The sequence below is a fragment of the Schistocerca cancellata genome, chromosome 8, assembly GCF_023864275.1.
Source record: "Schistocerca cancellata isolate TAMUIC-IGC-003103 chromosome 8, iqSchCanc2.1, whole genome shotgun sequence".
NCBI classification, from domain to species: Eukaryota; Metazoa; Arthropoda; class Insecta; order Orthoptera; family Acrididae; genus Schistocerca; species Schistocerca cancellata.
In genome coordinates, this window is record NC_064633.1 from 191402174 (window position 1) to 191427094 (window position 24921).

General features: G+C 42.1%; 1 protein-coding gene across 1 annotated transcript in view; it reads left to right on the top strand.

The window, feature by feature from the left end:
• Positions 1–24921, top strand: part of LOC126095461 (leucine-rich repeat-containing G-protein coupled receptor 5-like) — a 1115085-nt gene that overhangs the window by 732796 nt on the left and 357368 nt on the right. The window contains exons 7-8 of the mRNA XM_049910253.1: positions 18319–18390; positions 21516–21584. Coding sequence (XP_049766210.1) covers positions 18319–18390; positions 21516–21584 — 141 coding nt within the window. The remainder of the gene's footprint in view (positions 1–18318; positions 18391–21515; positions 21585–24921) is intronic.

A 24921-nucleotide genomic window follows, 5' to 3' on the forward strand; every position in this document is an offset into this window, starting at 1 on the left:
AATTGAAAGACCGACACCCGGTGAACGGTCTGCCCGACGGAATGCCCTAACCATACGATAAAATAAATAAATAAACTCGTGGATTGTTAATTATAAAACGGTCAAGAATCTGTAATTAGGTTGACTGTTAATTATGCAATGTCTCCCTGTCTATTTGAGGTCTTTCATGGACGCACGTCGATGAACACGTCTTAGCAGGTGGCGACGAGAAAGTTGTGGTGCAGAGGGGGGGGGGGGAGGGTTTAGTGTTAGAATTGTGCCCGTATTCGGAGGACGGCAGTTCAAATTTCTGTCCTCTTATCCACATTCACGTTTTTGTTCGTTCCCCTAAATTACTGTCCGCAGCTCGTGGTCGTGCGGTAGCGTTCTTGCTTCCCGCGCCCGGGTTCCCGGGTTCGATTCCCGGCGGGGTGAGGGATTTTCTCTGCCTCGTGATGACTGGGTGTTGTGTGATGTCCTTAGGTTGATTAGGTTTAAGTAGTTCTAAGTTCTAGGGGACTGATGACCATAGATGTTAAGACCCATAGTGCTCAGAGCCATTTGAACCATTTGTACCTAAATTACTGGCAAATATCAAGATGACTCTCTTGAAAAGGGAAGACTGTGCTTCATCTCTAATGATCTTGTAGCCGATGGGACATTAAGCCCTTAAGCTTTCTTCTTTCCATTGTATATTGACATAGTCGATTTACACATTGCGGCTTTTTCTCAGGTGGGGTGTGTGCAGTGTGTACTCGTAGGTTGATATTGGCATCCAAATCATCTGTACAAAATCTAAATATTGACGTCTGCATAATGTGATGTTGAGCGTTCAAAATTTGCAGATCTAATTCACCTATTCTCCGGGTGTTTCAGTTGCGTCAGTCGGAAGCCCAGACTCCGTAAAGTTATAATCAAAGTGGGAATGCCTCCACCCACTCCTGTCACGAATCTTTCTCGACAGTTGAAAATCTATGTCATTTTTGCAAGAAATTGACATTTGTTTGTAAACTGCAAGATGGGACGAAACAGAATCACAGCAGCAGCATTATTTCATTGGCTTGAGTACAGCTGATCCTCAGTCATCAGCTGCCAGGAGATGAGGTCTGCAATCACCTGTATTATAAAACGGCTAACCAGGGGACAAGGGGTTGCCTGCGGGTTGCCTGTAACGGCATCTAGGGGAAACAAAAATTTAATTTTCAATATTTCATACAGTTACTGACCTAATTTAAAAAAAGTTAAAGTGCTTTCACAGTCTATCCATTAAAAACTATTGTGTTAAATGTTTAATGAAATGAGTGAAGTATTATAGTTGGAAACAGTGTATACATCGTGGCGCAGCCTAACTCACTGCTCGCAATTTACCCAGGCTAAATTCATCCAGTATTTAATAATGAGTGCACTTAGCGACTTCCAACAGGTTTTAAAAGTAATTTTAAACTTTTTCGAAACTTTTCTTACAGACAGCCACTACATGATAATGAAAGGACAAAAATTGATCGCTTGTTACATTTTCGCTGTTCATGCAGTAAAATTTTAGCATCAGACGTGATATTTTAATTTATTACTTCTTTACTAAGAACTCTGTTCGCAATAAATTTTGTAAACAGTATCCACATATGCCATTTACACTGAGGTCAGAAACGTCATGGGATAGAGATAAGAACATATACACATGGCGCTAACATCGCATACACAAGGTATAAAAGGGCAGTGCATTGGTGGAGCTGCCATTTGTACTCAGATGATTTATGTGAAAAAGTTTCCGACGTGATTATGGCCGCACGACGGGAATTAGCAGCCTTCGAACGCGGAATGGTGGTTGGAGCTAGACGCTTGGGACATTCCATTTCAGAAATAGTTCAGAAATTGAGTGTTCCGAGATCCACAGTGTGAAGAGTGTGCCGAGAATACCAAATTTCAGGCCCTACCCCTCAATATGAACAGCGCAGCGGCCGATGGCCTTCATCTAGCGACCGATAGCAGCGGCATTTAAGTAGAGTTGTCAGTACTAACAGACAAGCGACACTGCGTGAAATAACCGCGGAAATGAGTGTGGTACATACGACTAATGTATCCGTTAGGACAGTGCAGCGAAATTTGGCTTTAAGGGCTATGGCAGAAGACGACCGACGTGAGTGCCTTTGCTAACAGCACGACGCCACCGGCAACCTCTGTCCAGGGATTGTAACAATATCGGTTCCACCCTAGACAACCGTGGCCTAGTCAGATGTCTCCGGATTTCAGTTGATAAGAGTTGACAGTAGGGTTCGAGTGTGGCACAAAACCATGGATGCAAATTGTCAACAAGGCACTGTGCAAGCTGGTGATGGCTCCATAATGGTGTAAGCTGCGTTTACGTGGAATGGACTGGGTCCTCTGTTCCAACCGAACCGATCATCGACTGAAAATGGCTATGTTCGGCTACTTGGAGACCATTTGCACCCATTCATGGACTTAATGTTCCCAAACAACAATGTCGTATCATGTCACGTCATGTCATGCCACAGCTGTTCACAATTGGTTTGAAGAACATTTTAGAAAGTGAGAACGGATGCTGGCCACCCAGATTGCCTGAAATGAATCTCATCGAACGCTCATGGGACGTAATTTGGAGATTAGTTCTTGCACAAAATCCTGCACCGGTGACATTTTCGCAATTGTGGACGGCAATAGAGACAGCGTGGCTCAGTATTTCTGCAGACTTGTTGAGTTCATGCCATGTCGAGTTGCCGCACCACGCCGTGCAAAGGAGGTCCGACACTATATTAGGAGGTATCGCATGACTTGTCATCTCGGTGTAAAGGACCCGCAAAATTATATCATTTTACGACACATAGTTCAGGAAATATGACATCATAAACATTGAGATGCGTGGAAAACTAGCTTCTCCTAAAACGGTCTTATACATTGGCGTTCGATGCTTCAAGGAGTCTGGGAGGGGTGGGGGTTACTGGTTCATTCAATGAGTGAGTATCAGTATTCACCGCGTTAATCTCTAACTTCTATAAATTGCTTCTCTAATGAGAAACTCCAGAAAACTTATCACGAATTGCAGCGTTATACCTGGCTTCTACAAATCAATAATTTTCACCAGCGCGTAAGCTGTAATGACTGTCTGGGTCTGGAATGTAGTACACACATGAAAAAAAGTTTGGAATCACCTCCGTTCCGAGAGCTCCGGAACCTGTACAGAAAATTGGAATAGAGACAATATAAACATCAGTCAGCCCTCATGAAAACCACACATTGCATGTTGTACCACCATACAGTAAGACCTCCAGAGGTGATGGTCCAGATTCCTGTACACACTGGTACCTCTAATACCCAGTAGCACGTCCTCTTGCATTGATGCATGCCTGTATTCGTCGTGGCATACTATCCATAAGTTCATCGAGGCACTATTGGTCCAGACTGTCCCACTCCTCAATTGCGATTCGGCGTAGATCCCTCAGAGCGGTTGGTGGGTCACATCGTCCACAGACAGCCATTTTCAATCTATCCCACGCATGTTCTAAAGAGTTCATGTCTGGAGAACATGCTGGCTACTCTAGTCGAGTGATGTCGTTGTCCTGAAGGAAGCCATTCACAAGTGTGCACGACGGTGGCGCGAATTGTTGTCCATGAAGACAACTGCCTCGCCAATATGCTGCCGATATGGTTGCACTATCGGTCGGAAGATGACGTTCACGTATCGCACAGCCGTTACGGTTCCTTCCATGACCACCACGTCGGCCGCAAAAAATGCCACCCCAAAACAACAGGGAACCTCCACCTTGCTGCACTCGCTGGACAGTGTGTCTAAGGGCTTCAGCGTGACCGGGATGCCTCTAAACACGTCTCCGATGATTGTGTGGTTGAAGGCATATGCGATGCTCATCGGTGAAGAGAACGTAATGCCTATCCTGAGCGGTCCAATCGGCATGTTGTTGGGCCCTTCTGTACCGCGCTGAATGGTGTCATCGTTGCAAAGATAGACCTCGCCACGGAAGTCGGGAGTGAAGTTGGGCATCATGCAGCCTATTGCGCACATTTTGAGTCATAACACTACGTCCTGTGGTTGCACGAAAAGCATTTTTCAACATGGTGGCGTAGCTGTCAGGGTTCCTCAGAGCCATAATCTGTAGGCAGCGGTCATCCACTGCAGTAGTATCCCTTGGACGGCCTGAGCGAGGCATGTCACCGACAGTTCCTGTCTCCCTGTATCTCCTCCAGGTCTGAACAACATCGCTTTGGTTCACTCCGAGACACCTGGACACTTCCCTTGTTGAGAGCCCTTCCTGGCACAAAGTAACGATGCGGACCGTCTAGACAGGGTTGAACTACATACAACACGAGCCGTGTACCTCCTTCTGGTGGAATGACTGGAACTAATAGGCTGTCGGACCCCCTCCGTTTAATAGGCGCTGCTCGTGCACGGTTGTTTATGTCTTTGGGCAGGTATATCTCTGAAAAGTCACAGGGAATGGGTCTGTGATACAATATCCACAGTCAACGTCTGTATTCAGGAGATCTGGGAACCGGGGTCATGCAAAACTTTTTTTGATGTGTGTACAATAATTTACTGCATTGGTTTAGGTTCGTTTATCGTATTAACAGTAAATCAGATTCCCTTTATTTCGTCGTATCTCTCGTGTATACGGCTATCTTTCCTCTTAGAGAATACATTTCTTTGAGCGGCTCACAAAAAAAATATTATCTTTGCCTTTTTTGGTATTTCATTTAAGAACGTGTGCTTCGTGGGGTATTATCTTTGAGGACATAAAATAGCTTCATTTCTATAGGATATATCATTATTGCACAGGGAAAATTCAATGCAACATAATTTACTGTCGGCATAGCTACAAATGCACATGTATACTTTATAAAGCCTCTCATTTATTTTGCTTTTACAGCTGATGTTTCTAATTCACAGTAGAGTCAGAGATCTGCTGCGCTGATCAGAGAGATCTTTTTGCCATCAGCTGGTTGTCGCGTAAGCGTCCAATGCTGCTGCAGAGAAAATTGCGTCGTTCCCAGACAGAAAAAAGTCCTTTTGCGAAATATATGTTTCATATAATGTTGTATTGCACCAATAAAATCATTAATTCACGTAAAACCTCTTTAACATAACTTATTAAGACTTCTCACTTGTAAACAGACGCACAGGAGGTAAAGCACTGTAATGAAAACTTATTGTATAAATATCAAATCATTATGTACGTTACTAGAAATTCTATGGGGCTTTTGGAACACTTTAACCTTCATTTGACTTTCAAAGTCCTCACGTAATCATGAGCATCTTCAACTCATCACATGGCTGTCATGTGCACACACGGCATCACCAATGACCTTGAACCCTGCAGTCGTCACGTGAAGTCAATGATTTAGAATGCATGATGTCATCAGGATGATGGGTAAACTTAAGCAGTAAAATAGTGGATGGTGGTAAGTTTAATATTTGGTGATGTTCAATGGCAGTAAATTTAAAAATTAAAGAAGGCAGATAGTGTAAATCCAAAAAAGGTAAAGATAGTGGATGGTGGTAAATTTAAAAATTCGAGATTTTTTTACAATCAGTCTCTTAGCAGCATATGTATGTCTGTCAAAAGGTGATCATGTTCAAAAGTATCCACAGTTCTATTCACGAAAATCACGTACATACACACACACACACACACACACACACACACACACACACACACACACACACACACGGTACACAATATTCTCTCTGTTTTCATACTTAATGTTTCTGTCATATACTGTACTATCTTTCCAGTAAATCCTACCCTACATATGCCTCACCACTAAATTTCATCTCTTTTTTTTTTTAGTGCCCCACGAATATTTGTATCAAAATACTGTACTACTTCACCACCAGTATTTCTCATGTTTCTCTGCATATGTCAGACAGAGCACTGCTTAAACTTATCAGAAAATCTCATCATTTCTTTACAGTATATTACAGAGGGAATGAGGAAGGAAAAAATCTCCAAAAAAAGTACTCGAGACATAAAATTTATTTTGAAAAAAGATTGGATTCTAAAGAATGTTAGATGCACACTTGATGGCTGTGTATTGACTACATAGAATATTCATGGTTCAAATAGCACACTTTTCACATTCAATGTGTCTACATTTTTCTCACACGCAGAAATACTCTAGGTGTAATGTGATTCCAAAGAAAGTTAGATGCACTCTTATTTGACTGGAAAAATTTACTTGTATCATTCAGCATACTGTAGTATTGAGATTCTAGCTATGGCATGGGACATTCAGAGTTTATTTGTTCAATGCATTAATATTCCACGTTTTTCATTTTTCGTATTAGGAACGAACGGGAGTTGCAATGTTTTAGGCTACCTGTTTTGGCTATAGTTCAAGGTTACTGGACTACCTATTTTGAACTACTTTGCAAGATCATTATTCAGGAACACATGTTGATTACTGTAAATAGTTGACTTTTAATAGGATTTTTTAAAGGGTAACGAATAAGACGACAAATATTCTTGTACAAAATCATTATTTATTTTTGCATGTATATCCCACAGCAGTTCTGAGTGTGTTGGGGAATGAGTTCCATAGGATTCCCTATTTTGTGTGAAACTGGTTACCTGATTCACAGTTATGTCAGCAAAAATTCAACTTGGACAGTAAAATTTCTACCTCACCAGCAAAAATTTTGCCTTGACAGCAAAAGTGCTGTCTTTATAAGAAACCCTGATAGTTTCAACTGATCAGTGTTCTGTCGTAGCAGAAAGTATTAGCATGGCTTCCAAAATGTTTGATATCACTCAGATGTTAGGAAGACAGAACCAACCAATGAATACTTTAGTTTGAGGCTTTTTTGGGGAATCTGGACAATCTTCTGACTGATATTGATAACATAAATGATACCAAAAACAGTACACTCCTTAGCAAAAAGAATTTAAATACACCTATGCGTATTACCCAGTCATTTTGTAGCAATATAATGGAGGTTAAAATTTGTGCTCAAGCGGACTGCCAAGAATATTTAGAGAAAAAAGCGTCTGTAATCTTAAAAAAAACTGGTAAGGAATCACTGGTAACAATTTTGAGCAAATATTAAAATTCTGTGGCTATGCCATAAAAGTGAAATTTGTTGACAGCAATTGGATCCTCCAATGGATCCGTTTTCTGGAATGCCGTAGCCGCTCTGTTTAGACGACTATTACCTTATGGACCTGGATATAACTCAGGATTCTGGAATTCTTAACGAAATAAAGATGTGTGACTATTCAACATCAACCCAGGCCTTTGTGTGGAAGAAGACTACCAAAGAAAAAAGCATTGTGACTGCGAACAATGATAAGACAGTTCGAATAGACAGTTTAATGTGAATAATCTCCAATATCAGAGTAAAAATATATAACAAATTTGTATGTCGAATAACAAGTCCAGGAGTAAACAAAGATATTGTTAACCATAAGTCGATTTTATAAAGAGTCTTGATATGTGTTTATGAGATATACTTCTTCTTTGGGTAAAGGACATGGTATTACCAGACTGGAAGCTTCAATTGGCAACTACAAAATGGATACTGTGTTTGACCAGGTGGCATGCTCTGTAAGTATATTAAGCACCTACAAGCAGTATTTGCAAGGTGCCCTACCGTACTCTGTCCTAGTTGCTTATATGTGGTGTAAACTGTTGGATAGTTGTTGTGTTGTGTTTAACAGTGTTCTGCAGTTTATCTGCTGGGGTAACAAGATTACATACAAGTTGATTGGTGTACATGGAAACCTTCCACACAATAAAGACTGAGAAAAGATTGAAACTGTGTTCTGTCTGTCTATAGGTTTAAGTATTTACCTGTAAACTATGTGAAAATTGTAGACACACTTTCCAACAATGACAGAGTAATTATTATACAGAAATGCCATATTAAAGTTAGAGTAACTTATTATTCTCAATTCAGGACATTGTTCTCCACAATATAAGACGACAAATATTCTTGTACAAAATCATTATTTATTTTTGCATGTATATCCCACAGCAGTTCTGAGTGTGTTGGGGAATGAGTTCCATAGGATTCCCTATTTTGTGTGAAACTGGTTACCTGATTCACAGTTATGTCAGCAAAAATTCAACTTGGACAGTAAAATTTCTACCTAACCAGCAAAAATTTTGCCTTGACAGCAATATATATATATATATATATATATATATATATATATATATATATATATATATATATATGTGTGTGTGTGTGTGTGTGTGTGTGTGTGTGTGTGTGTGTGTGTGTGTGTGTGTGTGTGCGTGTATGTATATATATATATATATATATATATATATATATATATATATATATATATATATATTGCTAAAGTAGGACTGGAATGTATCAAATAGACTTAAACCATTCCCTAGTAAAGATATTACTCCTTTAATTGCAGTTAATATGTTATCTGTACACAAAGAAAACTGAACGTGGAAGTGATAGAGGCGATAAAAAAAAAAACTAGAGTATACAGTCAAAACAACAGCATTAAAAGGAAAACATAAATGGCCCTTGATAAAAGAATAAGCAGGCAGGGCTTACATATCATCTTTAACACATTCATGAAAAAATCTGGATACAACTTCAGAATGCTATGAGCCAGTGCCAAGTGGGTGCATATTGGGATACTTGCAGAAATCAGTGGATCCAAGCGCATGTAATATATCAAAACAAACACAAAAATCTGTTTATAGACACTCATCCCCAACTTGAAACTCACTACATTGTATCTGAATGTGGGGGACTGGACATTGTACACCTAGCAACAGAAACCCTTTTGCACAGTTTGAAACTAAGATAATAACTACACTCAATGATATTTCATTTGTAAAAATTGTAAACTTATTGTTTTGTATGGAACTCCACAAAAATGTGATGGAGAAGAACTGGCAATGTACACCCAAGATGATGTGGAATGCTATAACACTAGTGTAATGCAGGAAATTTAAGAAACGTTACAATCGGTGGTTACTATAGTTTAGAAGAATTGCAGGGAGAGATGGATTGTTATAGTCACAGATCATTCATCAGAGCACAATTAGATATCTGTTAGAATTTGAGAACATACCCTCTTTGCATTTGTCTAATTACTACCTGGAGAAAGAACTAAATGAGTCAGATATGGATTTAAATTATAGGTAAAAAATTAAGCTGAATGATTTTACACACCTTGTATAATTTTATTACTGACTGAATTGTGTGTGTGTGTGTGTGTGTGTGTGTGTAAATTCCTAAGGAAACAAACTGCTGAGGCATCGGTCCCTAGCCGTATACTACTTAAACTAACTATTGCTAAGAACAACACACACACCCGTGCCCAAAGGAGAACTCGAACCTCCGGCGGGAGGGGCCGCGCAGTCCGTGCATGACGCCCCATACCACGCGGCCACTCCACGCGGAGGTGAATAAGAGCTGCCTTCTTATCTCTAATAACAAAACTCATAGTACATCAAACCTTTTTTATTTTCTCAGATGTCATTTACATAGCAAAGTGAAACTTGTTAATATGTTGTATCATGTCGAAAAGTATTGTAAGAATTGAAACAAAGTGAATGTGGGATGAAATTATTGAAACAACATGTATGTGTATGAATTTTTACTAAACTGACTTCTTCAATAGCAGTATATTATCGACAGGAAAAACGATTATTCATTGTTGATCCACCAAAGAAAATGCAAGTAGAAGAATTGTGGGTCTTGCGCTGTGGATTTAACAGATTTAACAGTTTTCCAGAGGAAGTTTGAATACCTGTGTATGATGCTGTTTTTATGTATTTGTAACGCTGTTGGTTCTTGTATGAATAACGGGGAAGGGTATAGCTTGTGACGTCACAAATGTAAGCAAATCAAAGCTTTTTGACTATGTGGCATAAGCCTCATAGTATGCCTTCTTATGCAACTGGCTACGTTACAGGGCGCCTAATGGCCACGTAAAAATATAATGAATTAAGGCCACAGCTCATCTCACATTATCTGTACGATACCATACGTGAATAAGGTGATAGACAATTTCCTGGATGCGTTTTGTTTACGATTACCAGGGGCGCGTATTATTGGTGTTGAATAAAATCAATATTCATGGAAAAAGCAATACGTTACTTTCGTATCAGTAGTGTTTGTGGACTGTTGTCTGTGACCAAACGAGTCGTCAAAGGATTAATTCCACTACCGAAGAAAATGTGGAGCTAGGCGCGCCATTAATATCAGATTTGAAATTCGATTGAGACGATGCTTTCGCTGCAGCATATGGGAGACTGTTATGCAGTAACAAAGCTTGACTGATGCTCAGCGCTGACAGGTTGCCTCTGGGGGCACACACTTTCTGCTTCGTAGAGAGCGTGGATGAATGTCGATAAGAAACATCAGAGAAACGTCAATAAAATTAGAGAATTAACTTTTCGCAACCGTTGTTGAGAAATGTTAACAGGGAGATAACAACGTTACCGTTGGGGTAATAGGCACGTTTTCCAGAGCCATTAATCCGTATCAACCTCCCAAATACACGTTAACCCGCACTATTTGATGGTCTTCCCTGGAGAGAACAAATGTCTCCAGGAGAGGGTTTGGTTGTGTTGATTTGAGGAAGAGACCAAACAGCGAGGTCATGGGTCTCATCGGATTAGGGAAGGATGGGAAAGGAGGTCGTCCTTGCCCTGTCAAAGGAACCATCCCAGCATTTGCTGGAAGCGATGCAGGGATATCACGGAAAACCTAAATCAGGACGATGGGCGCGGGATTGAACAGTCGTCCTCCCGAATACGAGTCTAGTGTGCTAACCACAGTGCCACCTCGCTCGGTGTCTCCAGGAGACAAAGCGGTTTGAAACATGACTCTAACCGCACAAAAAGACGGAAAGTGCACGATGGAGGCATCGAAGCACCTTCTTAACCTTTCGCCTGATCGTAGCCCACTTGTATACGTGTACGACCAGTTTTATCGCTGTCTTCTTATTCTTCTGCTTCGTCTTCTCCTTTCTTGTGCCTTTGTCCCCAAATCAGAGCAGGGCCGGCATGGTTATTAACGGATTTCGCATGGTTAATTTAAGGTGTGACTGATGCACTTCCTGTCGCCACCCAGTTACTCTCTCGGATGAAATATGTGTACCCCAAATGCCTGCGTGAAGCCTTATTCATGTGAAAGTGAGCGAAAGTTCTCCAGATGTTTGCAAATCGTGTAACTGAGGCAGAACTTGGGTACCGACCCAGTACTCACCTAGTGGTATGTGCGAAACCGCCAAAAACCCACATCCGGGCTGGCCCGCACACCTAACCGCGTCGTTAGGAAGTTGCGGAGAAAGCAGAGAATTTTGCACAGTCGTTTTAAACGTAGTCACTGCCCCGCTGACAAACAGAAATGATGTGAAATGAAAGCAGCTGTCAGAAGGACAATGAGAGATTCTTTTAACGAATTTGAAAGCAATATTTTATCTGCAGATTCTAAAAATAACCCCAAAAAATTTTGGTCGTACCTAAAATCTATGAACGCTTCAAATAATTCAATATCTTCTCTTGCTGACAGCACCGGTAATTGATGATGATATAGAGAAGGCTGAAATTCTAAACCTAGCTTTCAAAAACTCGTTTACGGTAGAGTACTGCAGCACCATTCCCCCTTTCAACTATCGAACAAACGCAAGGATGGCTGACATAGTGTTTAGTGTATCTGGGATTGTAAAACAGTTAAGTTCCTTAGACGCCAGGAAGGCATCTCGCCCAGACGGTATCCCCGTAAAATTATATTTTGACTATGCTAAAAATATAGCACCATTCTTATCCATCATCTGTCAGACATCATTGGAACAGCAGAAAGTTCCACGAGACTGGAAGAAGGCTCAGGTCATAGAAATCTGTAAAAATGGTGGAAAATCGGATGCACATAATTACCGGCCAATTTCACTGACATCGATTTGTTCTAGAATCATGGAACATATTTTGTGTTCAGACCTAATGACCTTTCTGGACTCTGAGAAGCTCATCTGCAGAAACCAGCACGGTTTTAGGAAACAGCGGTCTTGCGAGACATAGCTGTCCCTCTTTGTGCATGATATACAACAGGCTGTAGATACCGGCTCCCAGGTTGATGCCATATTCCTCGACTTTCGAAAGGCGTTCGACTCAGTTCCGCCCTATCCCTTGCTCCAGAAAGTGCGCACTTACGGTCTATCCGATGACATATGCGGTTGGATAGAAAGTTTTCTAACAGACAGGGAGCAGTATGTCGTCCTGAACGGGGTGACTTCAACAGAAACAAGCGTAACTTCAGGTGTGCGCCAGGGCAGCGTAATAAGTCCGCTGCTTTTTACGATTTACGTAAACGATCTGGTTGATGGTATTGACAGCGGCATTAGACTGTTTGCCGATGATGTAGAAGTCTACAGGAAAGTAGTATCACACGAAAGTTGTGAACAAATCAATGAGGATTTGCAGAAAATAAATGCTTACTGGCAGTTATCTCTCAATATTAGTAAGTGTAACCTACTGCGTATAACAAGGCAAAAATCCCCATTAATGTTGGAGTACAAAATAAATTCCCAGTCTTAGGAAGCGGTAACATCCGTCAAGTATATGGGTGTGACTATTCGAAATGATCTCAAATGGAATGATCAGATTACACAAGTAACGGGTAAGGCAAACTCTAGACTGCGGTTTATTGGTAGAATCCTGAAGCGATGCAGTCCTTCAACGAAGAGAATAGCTTAAAATAGTTATTCCAGTCTTACAGTATTGTTCGTCTGTATGGGACCCTTACCAGTTAGGTCTGATTCAAGAGACTGAGAAGGTCCAAAGAAGAGCGGCAAGATTCGTGACTGGTACGGTTAGCCATCGCGAGAGCGCTACAAATCTCATAGAAAGTTTGAAGTGGGACACACCAGCAGATAGACGACGCGCTAAACGGAAGGGGCTGCTCACTAAATTCCGAAATACGATCTTCACCGATGACGTAGAGTATATATTATTACCACTAACTTTCAAATCGCGCAATGATCACCATTCAAAGATAAAGGAAATCAGAGCTCGTACTGAGGCGTTCAGTCATTTTCCCCTCGCGCGATCCGCGAGTGGAACAGAAAGGGGGGGGGGGGGGGAGAAGTATGACTTTGGCGCGAATTGTGCCCTCGTCCAACACTGCTTGGTGTAGATATGTAGATGTAGTTAATCAGTCGGGCGCATTCTACGCGGGTCCGGCGCACCTCCACTTCCCGGAAGCGCCGCGTTAAAGCACTTAGCTATCCAGGTTGGTTTAGTTTGATCGTCATATTCATTGTGTGAATCTTATTCAGCGTCGCACTCTCGAAAAATTGTAGGATAAAGTGGTTCCATTACTCTTCGTGACTCATCAATATCCGGTTGCGGTCTGTCTAGCTGATCCATGTGATTGTTCTGGGTACCAGCATCCGCCTGTAATTGTGCGACAAAACAACAAATTACCACCCAATCCCCTGATTCTTATAGATTCCATGTTTCACAATAGCCAGACGATAATGTTTCAATCATGTCATTCTTAACACTAGGCAGTGAGGTGATAAAAGTCATGGGATAGTGATATGCACCTATACAGCTGGCAGTAGTATCGCCTACACAAGGTACGAAAGGGCAGTTCATTAGCGGAGCTGTCATTTGAACTCAGGTGATTCATGTGAAATAGTTTTCGACGTGATTATGGCCGCACGAGAGGATTTAACATATTTTGAATACGGAATGATAGTTGGAGCTAGATGTGTGGTACATCTTACGGAATTCAGTATTCCGAGACGCACAGAATAAATTGTGTGCCGAGAATATCAAATTTCAGGCATTACCCTCAACACTGATAACGAAGTGGCCAACAGCCTTTACTTAAGAACCAACAGCAGGGGCGTTTGCGTAGAGTTGCCAGTGCCAATAACAAGCAACAGTGCATGAAATAAGCGCAGGAATCATTGTACGACGAAATTTGGCGTTAATGCGCTATGGTAGTAGACGGCCAACGCGAGTTCCTTTGATAACAGCACCATATCGCCTGCAGCGCCGCTCTTGACCATATCGGTTGGACCCTAAACGACTGGGAAACCTTGGGTTTGTCAGATGAGTTCCGATTTCAGTTGGTAAGATCTGATGGTAAGGTGCGAGTGTGGCGCAGACCTCACGAAGTGATGGAGTTAAGTTGTCCACACAGTACTGCGCAGGTTCGTGGTGGCTCCATAATGGCCGGCAGCTGTGGCCGAGCGGTTCTAGGCGCTTCAGTCCGTAACCACGCTGTTGCTACGGTTTGAGGTTCGAATCCTGTCTCGGGCATGGGTGTCTGTGATGTCCTTAGGCTAGTTAGGTTTAAGTAGTTCTAAGTCTAGGGGACTGATGACCTCACATGTTAAGTCCCATAGTGCTTCCGGGCATTTGAAACCATTTGAGCTCCATAATGGTGTGGGCTGTGTTTATAGGGAATGGACTGGGCTTTCTGGTCCAATAGGTATGGTCATTGACTGGGTTGTTTATATTCGGCTACTTGGGGGACATTTTTGCCATTCACTAGCTTCATATTCCCAAACAGTGATGGAATTATTATGAATGACAATGCGCCGTGCGTCCAGACCATAATTCTTCGCGATTGGTTTGCAGAACGTTCTGGACAGTTCGAGCAAATGATTTGGCCACCCATATCGGCCTATATGAATCCTATCGAACATTAATGGGACATAATCGAGAGGTCAGCTCATGTACAAAATCCTGCAGTGACAATAATTTCTCAATTATGGACGGCTATGGAGGCAGCTGCGACATGGTTCAATATTTCTGCAGGGACTTCCAACGACTCGTCGTGTTCACGCCATGTCGAATTGCCGCACTACGCCCTGAAAAAGAAGCTCCGACATGACTTTTGCCACCTCAGTCTCAAGTTGGCTTGTAACTCGAAACCAAGATCATGTAAAATGAAAATTCATAAAGCAAGACGAAAAGTTGTGTTTTCCTGTGGAATACGAGCAATTTAGTTTGCGTCTATATGCTTCGAGAAATTTGCACCCGTTAGGTAAGGCAAACATTTTAGCAGGTGGTGCATTTTAAACTTGTATAAACATACACTGTATTGGATTTGTTAAATAATTCATAATAATTTTGATAGGTTTTGCAGTAATGGGTTCTTTACCCTAAGTCCCTGAAAGGCTCAAATTTGCACGCACAATCCCGTTATTACTGCTCGGTAGTATGGTTAAATATAATGAAAGGCGTAGGTGATGAACTGATGAGATACAATAAGCAATTAGTGAGTAGACAGTATCGAAAAAATGAAAGAATGGCAGCTACTTATGCAGCATTATCACCTGTTATTCGCGATGAATAAGGTAAGATTCACATAGAGCAGATAAAATTCACGAGCAGCTGATGAAAAATAACCAAACACGACGAAACAGCTGAACTCCATAAAATCTGTTACAAGGAGTAATATAGAAATTTATAATGTGTCCGTCGAATTGGAAATTTTTGTAAATTCTTTATCTGTACGTAGCTGCATTGTCACTTTAAGAAACCTGTTTCGGTAATCATCACCTCCTCAAAATAATCAAAAATCGTGATATCTTCCTATCGAGATAATGCAGAGGAAAAAAAGTCTACTGTAGGAACAAAAGAAGTAACGTGAAAGCATAATGAGCAAAACTATTTTGGAGTTGAATATACACGTCAGTCTGCTACCAAAATCTACATTCGAAGTCATAATATGCAAGTGACGTTCAATAAGTAATGAAACGCATTTTTTTCTGAAAGCAGGTTGGTTTTATTCAGTATTCCAACATACCACATTATTCCCCAGTCTTTTACCTACAAAAACCTATTTCTCAACATAATCTTCAATACGCCATCTTACTGTGAGGGCGTGTACGTCTATATGGTATCACTGTACTGGTCGACATCGGAGCCGACGTCTTGCTGCATGAGTAACCTCCCCATCACCTACATACTGCTTCCCATGGAGTGCATCTTTCATTGGGCGAAACAGATGGAAGTTTCCGATGTTCCAACATTGTGGGACTCACAGCTGTGCGCGGCCTGCCAGCACGCGGGAGAGTCGACAGGTTTGCGCGATCTTGTTGGGATGATCATAGACTCCACGCCCAACGACTCACCGTGCTTTTTTTCTCTGCCACGTCTCCGTAGACATTTTGCAAGCGCCTACGAATATCTGCGATGCTCTGGTTTTCCATCAAAAGAAACTCAATGACAGCCATCTGCCTTGAATGCATCTCCTTAAAGACGCCATTTTGACGGCTATGTATGGCCCCACCATCTATCGGAACTTCGTGAAACTATAAGGGCTGAAGCGGGAATATTCTACCATGTCCCACAACAAATCACGCATTTTTTTTTACCAGAAATTTGCCGGGAAGAAATGCGTTACATTACTTATCGCAAAATAAATATTGTAATTGTTCTGTTCTGTCTCAGTTTCCGCACGAATTGCGTCACACGCCACATCATCATTACATTACGGGTTAAAGTCGTCGAATCATTCTGTGGGTCATTTCACAGTCGCTATAAAACTGGTTACAAATATATTTGGAGCTCTTGGGATCACTCACCTGGCTACCGCATCTCCACTCAATCCAATCCAAAGCCCACAACCGCCTCCATCTCCTTAAACTCCTCTCTGGCCAGATATAGGGGTCAAACCCCTCTACCATCCTTCACACCTACAAATCCTTAATCCGTCCCATCCTCTGTTATGCCAGTCCCACCTAGATATCCGCTCCCCACAAAAAAAATCTGTAAGTCCCTTCAGATCCTCGAGCACCATAAACTCCACTTTGCCTTCCGTATACACCTCCAGTCACCCATGCGGATCCTCTATGAGCAGATTCCTTTCCCCCCATCTTCTACTTTTCCTCGAACATTTCCGCGGCCTCTAAAATCAAATGTGTGTGAATTCCTAAGGGACCAAACTGCTTAGGTCATCGGACCCTAGACTTACACATTACTTAAACTAACTTAATCTCACCTATGCTAAGAAGAACACACACACCCATGCCCGAGGGAGGACTCGAACCTCTGGCGGGAGGGGCCACACAGTCCGTGACATGACGCCTCAAACTTCTCGGCCACTCCGCATGGCGCGTCCTCTACACGTCCTGCCGACTTGGTCCCCCTCATCTCCTGGTTGCTCCTCTCCTCTCCAACCCCCGCACTCTGCCACGCCTTCACCGTTGTGTCCCCCCTACCCTCCACCTCTACACCCTTCATCTCCCTTCCCAAGGTGGCTTCCATCACCTCCCTCTCCCAGATTATGCCCTCTCTCCCTCCATTTATCCCTCCTATGAACTCTGATCCTCACCTCCTACTCCCTCCCTCTTCCCAGGCTCCCTCCCCCCTTCCATCCTGTTTTTCCCCACCTACGCTATCTATGACTCCCTTCTGTTCCCTGAGTCGTTGCCTCCCCCCTTTTTTTCTATGTCCTCTCTCTCCTTCGGCTCCCCCCTATTTCCTCGCCTCCCCCTTTTTTTCCTCTCATTGGTCCGGGTCCTCTTCCCACCCCCATGTGCCGCCGTGTCGCCTCTATAGTGAGGTTTAAAGTGAATGTTCAGTGTTGTGCGTCCGCTGTCAGTGTTGCGAACGGCCACCATACTGTCGCTAGTTGTGATTTTTTTTATCTCGTGCGAACAGAACCAGACTGTCGCCGTGGTTTTTTAATTTTGCATGTCTATTTACTGTGTGTCTTCATCCACATTGTCAACATCGTGTGTTTATATTTTAAATTCCACAAATTTCCACCATTTTACAGTTTTTATAATGTCACCGTTTTATCACCTGTTTTTAATGTTCGTTTATATTCTCATTATGTTTTTCAACTTTCTGTAGGCTATAGAGCGGCCTATTACACTGCTGCCAGCCTGCTCCCCCCCTCGGGGATTGGGGGAATCGAAATGAAATTTAAAAAAATTGGGATCACTACATACCACATATTTATTTGTAGAGAGAATTATTATCGCTGTTTACTATTATCACAGTAGTTACGAAATTACGAGAGTTTCACAGTCACTTCAGTTTCTCCGTAACACCTTTGCAGTTTAGAGCAGGTGAAAATATTCTTGCTTTATATCAATAACTTCAGAATTTTTCAGTTGCTTTCTCTAGACATGTTATGAAAAGTCAGTTTACAAAAACTTAGCACAAGTGTGTGTGTGTGTGTGTGTGTGTGAGAGAGAGAGAGAGAGAGAGTGAGAGAGAGAGAGAGAGAGAGAGAGAGAGAGAGAGGCCTTAAGGTGTTAAAAGAATCGTACTTTCTGATTTGGGTTGTTTCCTGAAACCCTAGATATTTGTCGTATCTGTATGGAATTTGCCATTAAGGCTATCTTTTGTTGTTTGCAGATTATTGAAGAGGAACCAGATAACGCACATCCACGACGATGGGTTCCTAACTGTGCCAGCGCTGAGAGCTTTGTGAGTACGAATCCATGTCTAGCCTTAAGTGACTCTTACGAAGCAAGTTTTCCCAATGTTTCATCTCTTAGCCAATCATAGCACTTTCCTTTCTTCTCCACTCTGGCAAATACGGTTTGCGAAACAGTTACTTTTAAGAGTAGGTTAAGATATTTTTACTTGAATAATGGCAAGTCACAAGCAACAATTCCTGTTACACAAGCCAAAATAGCCAATCAGTAAAAAAAAAAGTTTCGTAGTGAGCAATAGTGGCCAATCTAATCAGATGCTCATTACTTAAATATGTGACATTTACAATAATGAGCCAAAACGTTAAGCCCAGCTGCTTGGCAGAGTGCCTGTGACCTTTGGAACTGATATTGTAGTATAACAGGACACAGGCTCCTGGAGTAGAAGGACTAAGCCCTAGTTGTTGATACACTAAACATACAATTTTATTCTTTATTTACTGAGACACTTGGGATATTTTACACTGGTAGCATACATAGAACAGTTATGTAGCTTGTGGTTTTATAAAAAAGTTCACAAATCTGAACAAGTAGAACAAATATTTATACAGACATTAATTAAAGCAAAATCTACTTCCAACAAAGAAGCAAAATCGTCTTTTAGGGGCAGGCTCAGCAGTTTAAATAGTAAACAGGTTCAAACCCAATGTCTAAACAGAGCTTAATTGAAACTGAATTTTAAAAATTTTCAACGCAATAAAAACTGGGAAAATTCAGGTATTTCAAAATTTCATGCACATTAATCCATACCGTTACTCAAAATTCACATTAAGGCAACTTCTTCACCATATTAAGATGAACATATGACATGTTGAACATTTTCCAGGCTCCTTAATTGACCTAGTTGCCGGGCTATGCACGGAGAAGCTTCAGCAATGTTACACCAATAATTTGAGTCTATCGAAGCAGACTGAAGTGGAATTAATAAAGCTATTCTACTAAAAAACAGATTAGTTGGTAGCAATGGATGGAAATGTAACACTCAACCTCAACGCACCCGATAACAAGAACACAGGAGGTTCATTAAGGTTTGGTTTGAACTATTGATTACAAAGGACCCAATTCAGACTGACCCACTTTTCAAAGGCACATAAAAGTCATTTCCCAAATCAGGATGAAATTTAGTCTCAACCTAAATTAGTGGATAGATTAAAAAAGCAAAAGATACCCCTAAAGGAATTTAAAAACATCTTCTGAAATTTAAGCAACTGCCAAGGAAGACTTGCCCCTTAATATAAATGTATACAATTGAAAACAGTGCAGCCATTAAAGGGCGATAATAATTTCTCAGACCTTAAACAAATAGTAAAATTGCTCTGACCCAATCTAAAACGACGAGCACTATATCTTCTAGACCCCCCCCCCCCCCCCCCTCAAGTTCCAGAATTATAAAACCAACAACCAATTAGCAAGCTGGAAGTTCCATAGACGATAGAAAGGGCTAAGAAGGCGAGCACAACCAAACGAAATCAGATGTCAACTACGGCGATGTGCTGTAGGAACAAAGTACAGCTAAGAGAGCTTTAACAGTGACCACTAAAGTTGAAAACCGAGGAATGACTACCGAACAGTAACTTTCATGTAAAGTAGCTCGCTAAGAAGGTTAGTGGCCAGCAGAGCAGCTCGCACAGACGCAATACAGAAAGCAATTCCGCTAGACGACACATACTGACTTGTCGAAACCCAGTTCAGACATATGCAAAGTTTCATTTACGAGAACTCCTGTAGAGACAGAGGAAGATGAGCTAGCTCGACGTCTGGCCACTGCACTAGGAATTGAAGAGACATCAGATGTGATGGTAAGTGTGTATCAGAACGTGCTTCATAGGTATAATGTCTGTAACAACGTTGGTGGTCGCCACATCGAGCCACTGTTGTAGAGCAGTAGTACTGTTCTGTGCGTACAGTATGCTGAGTTCGTCACTTCTAATTAAATTCCTCAATCAGAAGTGGATGAGTTAAACATCTGAACTGAAACCGTCTTAGAACGGAAACAGTCCGTTTCTGACGATTGGTTCCTATTCAGAATATTACCTACTCACTTCCCTCTACATGTCGTAGAGGTTTGTAACGGTAATTTTCGAACACCCTGTGAATTACGTATCACGCAGAATTTTCACATGTTGAAACTTCCTGGCAGATTGAAACTGTGTGCCGGACCGAGACTCGAACTCGGGACCTTTGCCTTTCGCGGACAAGTGCTCTACCAACTGAGCTACCCAAGCACGACCCACGCCCCGTTCCCACAGCTTTACTTCTGCCAGTACCTCGTCTCCTACCTTCCAGACTTTACACAAGCTCTCCTGCGAACCTTGCAGAACTGGTATTCCTGAAAGAGAGGATATTGCGGAGACATGGCTTAGCCACAGCCTGGGGGAAGTTTCCACAATGAGATTTCCACTCTGGAGCGGAGTGTGTGCTGATATGAAACTTCCTGGCAGATTAAAACTGTGTGAAGGGCCGAGACTCGAACTCGGGACCTTTGCCATTCGCGGCCTTTTTACACGTTATTTGCCAGGAAATAAATGAACCAACTCATGATGATGAAATTTCACCGTATCCTACATTGGGTGTTATAGAAGAAGAATCTGCGTATCCTCGACGTAGAACGATAGTTGCGCAATTAGATTTTCGAAAGCAAACACGGTCAAAAAGCAATCTTCAGCCACTAGATGAATATCTTTGGCACCAGCTAACTTCACAACAAGTAAAGTGCGTAAAGTAACCGCACGAGTGTGTTTTGGAAAGAGGTTGTGTGAAGAGGAGTATATGAGGTAAAAGACAGAGGCCACTGGCACTGCAGTTTCGCTGAACTGAAGATTGTTTAAATCTATATCCTACAAATTGAGTCTGTGTGCTGACACCATCGTTAAAGTGAGAATTATGGTTGCAAATGAGGCGACATATCTAATGCTCTGCCTATGGTGCAATCTGCATAATGGCACGTCAGGTCCCGCCGGTGCGACCATTAACATAATAGCCGCAAATCGCCGCGCGCAGAGTTATCGCGTGCGGAGCTCGTCGCCTCGTTTCGTCATCCAGCGGTCAGGCTGCGGCTAATTGTGAGTGATGTGTGGCCTGTTATGTCGTCTCATGTCGTGTTGTGTTGTGTTGCAGGCACCTGGACGACAACCTGCTCACACACGTCCCGCTGGCGCTCACCAAGCTGACGGCGCTGCAGGAGCTGTGAGTATGCAACCCTGCGCAACAACTCCACTCTGCTCGTAAGCTGACGGTGAGGCCGCATCAAGGCAGCCATTCAATTTATTCTACACTGAAGCGCCGAAGAAACTGGTATAGCCACGCGTACTCAAAGATAGAGATATGTAAACAAGCAGAATACGGCGCGGCGTTCGGCAACGCCTATATAAGACAAGGTAGACATTCCATTCGTTCTACACTGAAGCACCAAAAAAACTGGTATTGCCATGCCTATATAGCCATGCCTACTCAAATACAGAGATATGTAAACAAGCAGAATACGGCGCTGCGGTTGGCAACGCCTATATAAGACAACACAGTTGTTAGATGGGTTACTGCTGCTACTATGGCAGATTATCAAGATTTAAGTGAGTTTGAACGTGGTGTTATAGCCGGTGCACATGCGATGGGATACAGCATCTCCGAGGTAGCTATGAAGTGGGGTTTTCCCGCAAGACTACTTCAAGAGTGTACCGTGAGTATCAGGAATCCGGTAAAACATCAAATTTCCGACATCACTGCGGCCGGAAAAAGATCCTGCTAGAACGGGACCAACGACGACGGAAGAGAATCGTTCAACGTGACGGAAGAGGAACCCTTCCGTAAATTGCTGCAGATTTCAATGCTGGGCAATAAATAAGTGTCAGCGTGCGAACCATTCAACGAAACATCATCGATATGGGCTTTCGGAGCCGAAGGCCCACTCGTGTACCCTTGATGACTGCGCGACACAAAACTTTACGTCTGGCCTGGACCCGTCAACACCGAAATTGGACTGTTGATGACTTGAAGCATGTTGCCTGGTCGAACGAGTCTTATTTCAAATTGCATCGAGTGGATGGACGTGTACGGGTGTGGAGACAACTTTATGAATCCATGGACCCTCCATATCACTTGTGGGATGTTCGAGCTGGTGTAGGCTCTGTACTGGTGAGGGGCGTGTGCAGTTCCAGAGATGTGGAACCTCTGATATGTCTAGATAAGTCTCTGACAGGTGACACATACGTAAGCATCCTGTCTGATCACCTGCATCCATTCACGTCCATTTAGCATTCCGACATACTTGAGCAATTCCAGCAGGACAATGCGACACACTTACAGAAGTGCTAGAGTGGCCACCAAACTCCACAGACATGAACATTATTGAGCGTATGTGGGATGCCCCTCCACATACTGTTCAGAAAAGATCTCCACCCCCTCGTACTCTTACGGATTTATGGACAGCCCTGCAGAATTCATGGTGTCAGTTCCTTCCAGCACTACTTCAGACATTAGTCTAGTCCATGCCACGTCGTGTTGCGGCACTTCTGCGTGCTGGCGGGGGCCCTGCACAATATTAGGCAGGTGTAGCAATTTCTTTGGCTCTTCAGTGTACATTACAAAACAAAATTAGTATTGAAAACGGCTGTGCTTAATCCATAGAGACGTATCGACAAAAATTACGGAGAACGTGAAAGGAAGTTCAAAATTTCGATCGTTACACAAGTGCAGTGGATTAGAAGCTGGTGCATGTGCAGTGATACATTAGGCTACTATACCCTTGTATCTGTGAAGGAGTGTTTACACTAGAGAGAAGAGAATAAGTAGCTCAGGAACGCTGCGCTTTTTTTTCTTGCCGCTAATTATTTGCACACAAGTTACAACATTATATATTTAGAGCCACGATACAAAATTATGATATTCAGAGAGAATTATTTCTCAAGGCGAGCTATTGGTTTTGACAAAGTAAGCAAAATGTCGGGGAAAGAAAGATTTTAGCTGTCGCAGTTTGTTTGTAAATGTGAAATACGTGGAGATAGTGGACCTAATACTGAATTGCAGTTCCAGTTTTCCTCTGCATTACTCCTAAACTTTGTACATATACCGGGTGACGCTTTACTTTACCTCTCATTAAAAATGAGGCGGAAATTTAAAAATAGAAGATTAATTGCCGACAGTCAGCATAACCAGAAGAAAGGCTAGCATTTGGACTCTGGTTATTAGCAACCAGAGACATGCACGTCAGTGATTGTTTCGCGTTTCAATAGCTGCTATATATCAGATAGTTTCTGATATCTGCAGTGACATTGCAAAGCACTTCAGGGATTTTATTAAATTACGTATAAGGAAGATAATGTCAATAAAATGTGATTAATGAAATGTGAAATATACACACAGATGGTTTTGAACTAATGCTAAGGCAAGCTTGGAACTGCAGTTCAGTGTTAAGTGCACTACCTCAACACATTTCACGTTTACACACAAACTGATACACACCGACTGAGACACCTTAAATGTGCCTTTCCTGACATTGCGCTTACTTCGTCAAAAAATAATGCTCTATTAATATTAGATCCTATTGGTATATAGGTACGACACACTCTATTCTGAAAAGAGAGTGCTCCACTTGGGCTATGAAAGAAGCTACGGACTGGATGGCCACTCCATAGCTTTGCTTTTAGGTCACTGTTGATTTTTCGCTTTTTCATGTGAGTTCTCAATAGTTCTCACATTGTGCTGCACAGATGACTTAGAATATACGCCATCCTCAATCTATATAAAGTTATGAAACAAACGAATAACGTGAATTATCAAACCGATTTTATTCATGTCACAATTCATTGAAGTATCCAACACTCAGATCTTCGACACTAACATACAAAAAGCAACAGTTCTTCGTCCTCTGCATAATCCGTAGTTAAATATACGATTTTATTAGTTAATTGTTGATGAGTATATAGTCTCCTTATATATTTTGTGAGAGGAAATGTAGTCTTCTTCCGGCAAAATTTTATGCTCTGGAAGTGAGAGCGTTTCTCCTAACATCTTTCTCTTGCTGCCATACTGCCCTACGTCAGCTGATAAAGATCATTCTTGTGGTTCTAAAATCAGCTAACATTGCTATGGGTTGGCATTATAAAACGTTGATCCATATTTATCAGGACCTTTAAGCTTGATGTGCTTTCCGTTGGAGCTACCAATACAGTTCGGTAGATTCCATACTTCCTAGTAACGCTCAGGTGTCTTCTTCCAGATTTATTGGATTGGCGTTGGTAAATATTCAGGTTCCGGATGTTATCATATTACCGTTGAAGTGTCAGCCACGATTCTTCGAATAGTTGTGTGTCACCAGAAATAAAAGCAAAAGGAAAGCAAGATCCCTTTTTTTCGGGGGGGGGGGGGGGGGGGGGTCATCAGGCTTCTGACCTGTTTGTTGCGGCCCGCTACGAATTATTCTCTTGTGTCAACCTCTTCATCTGAGAGTAACACTTGCAACCTACGCCCTCAATTATTTGCTGGATGTATTCCAAGCTCTGTCATCCTCTACAGTTTTTGCCCTCTA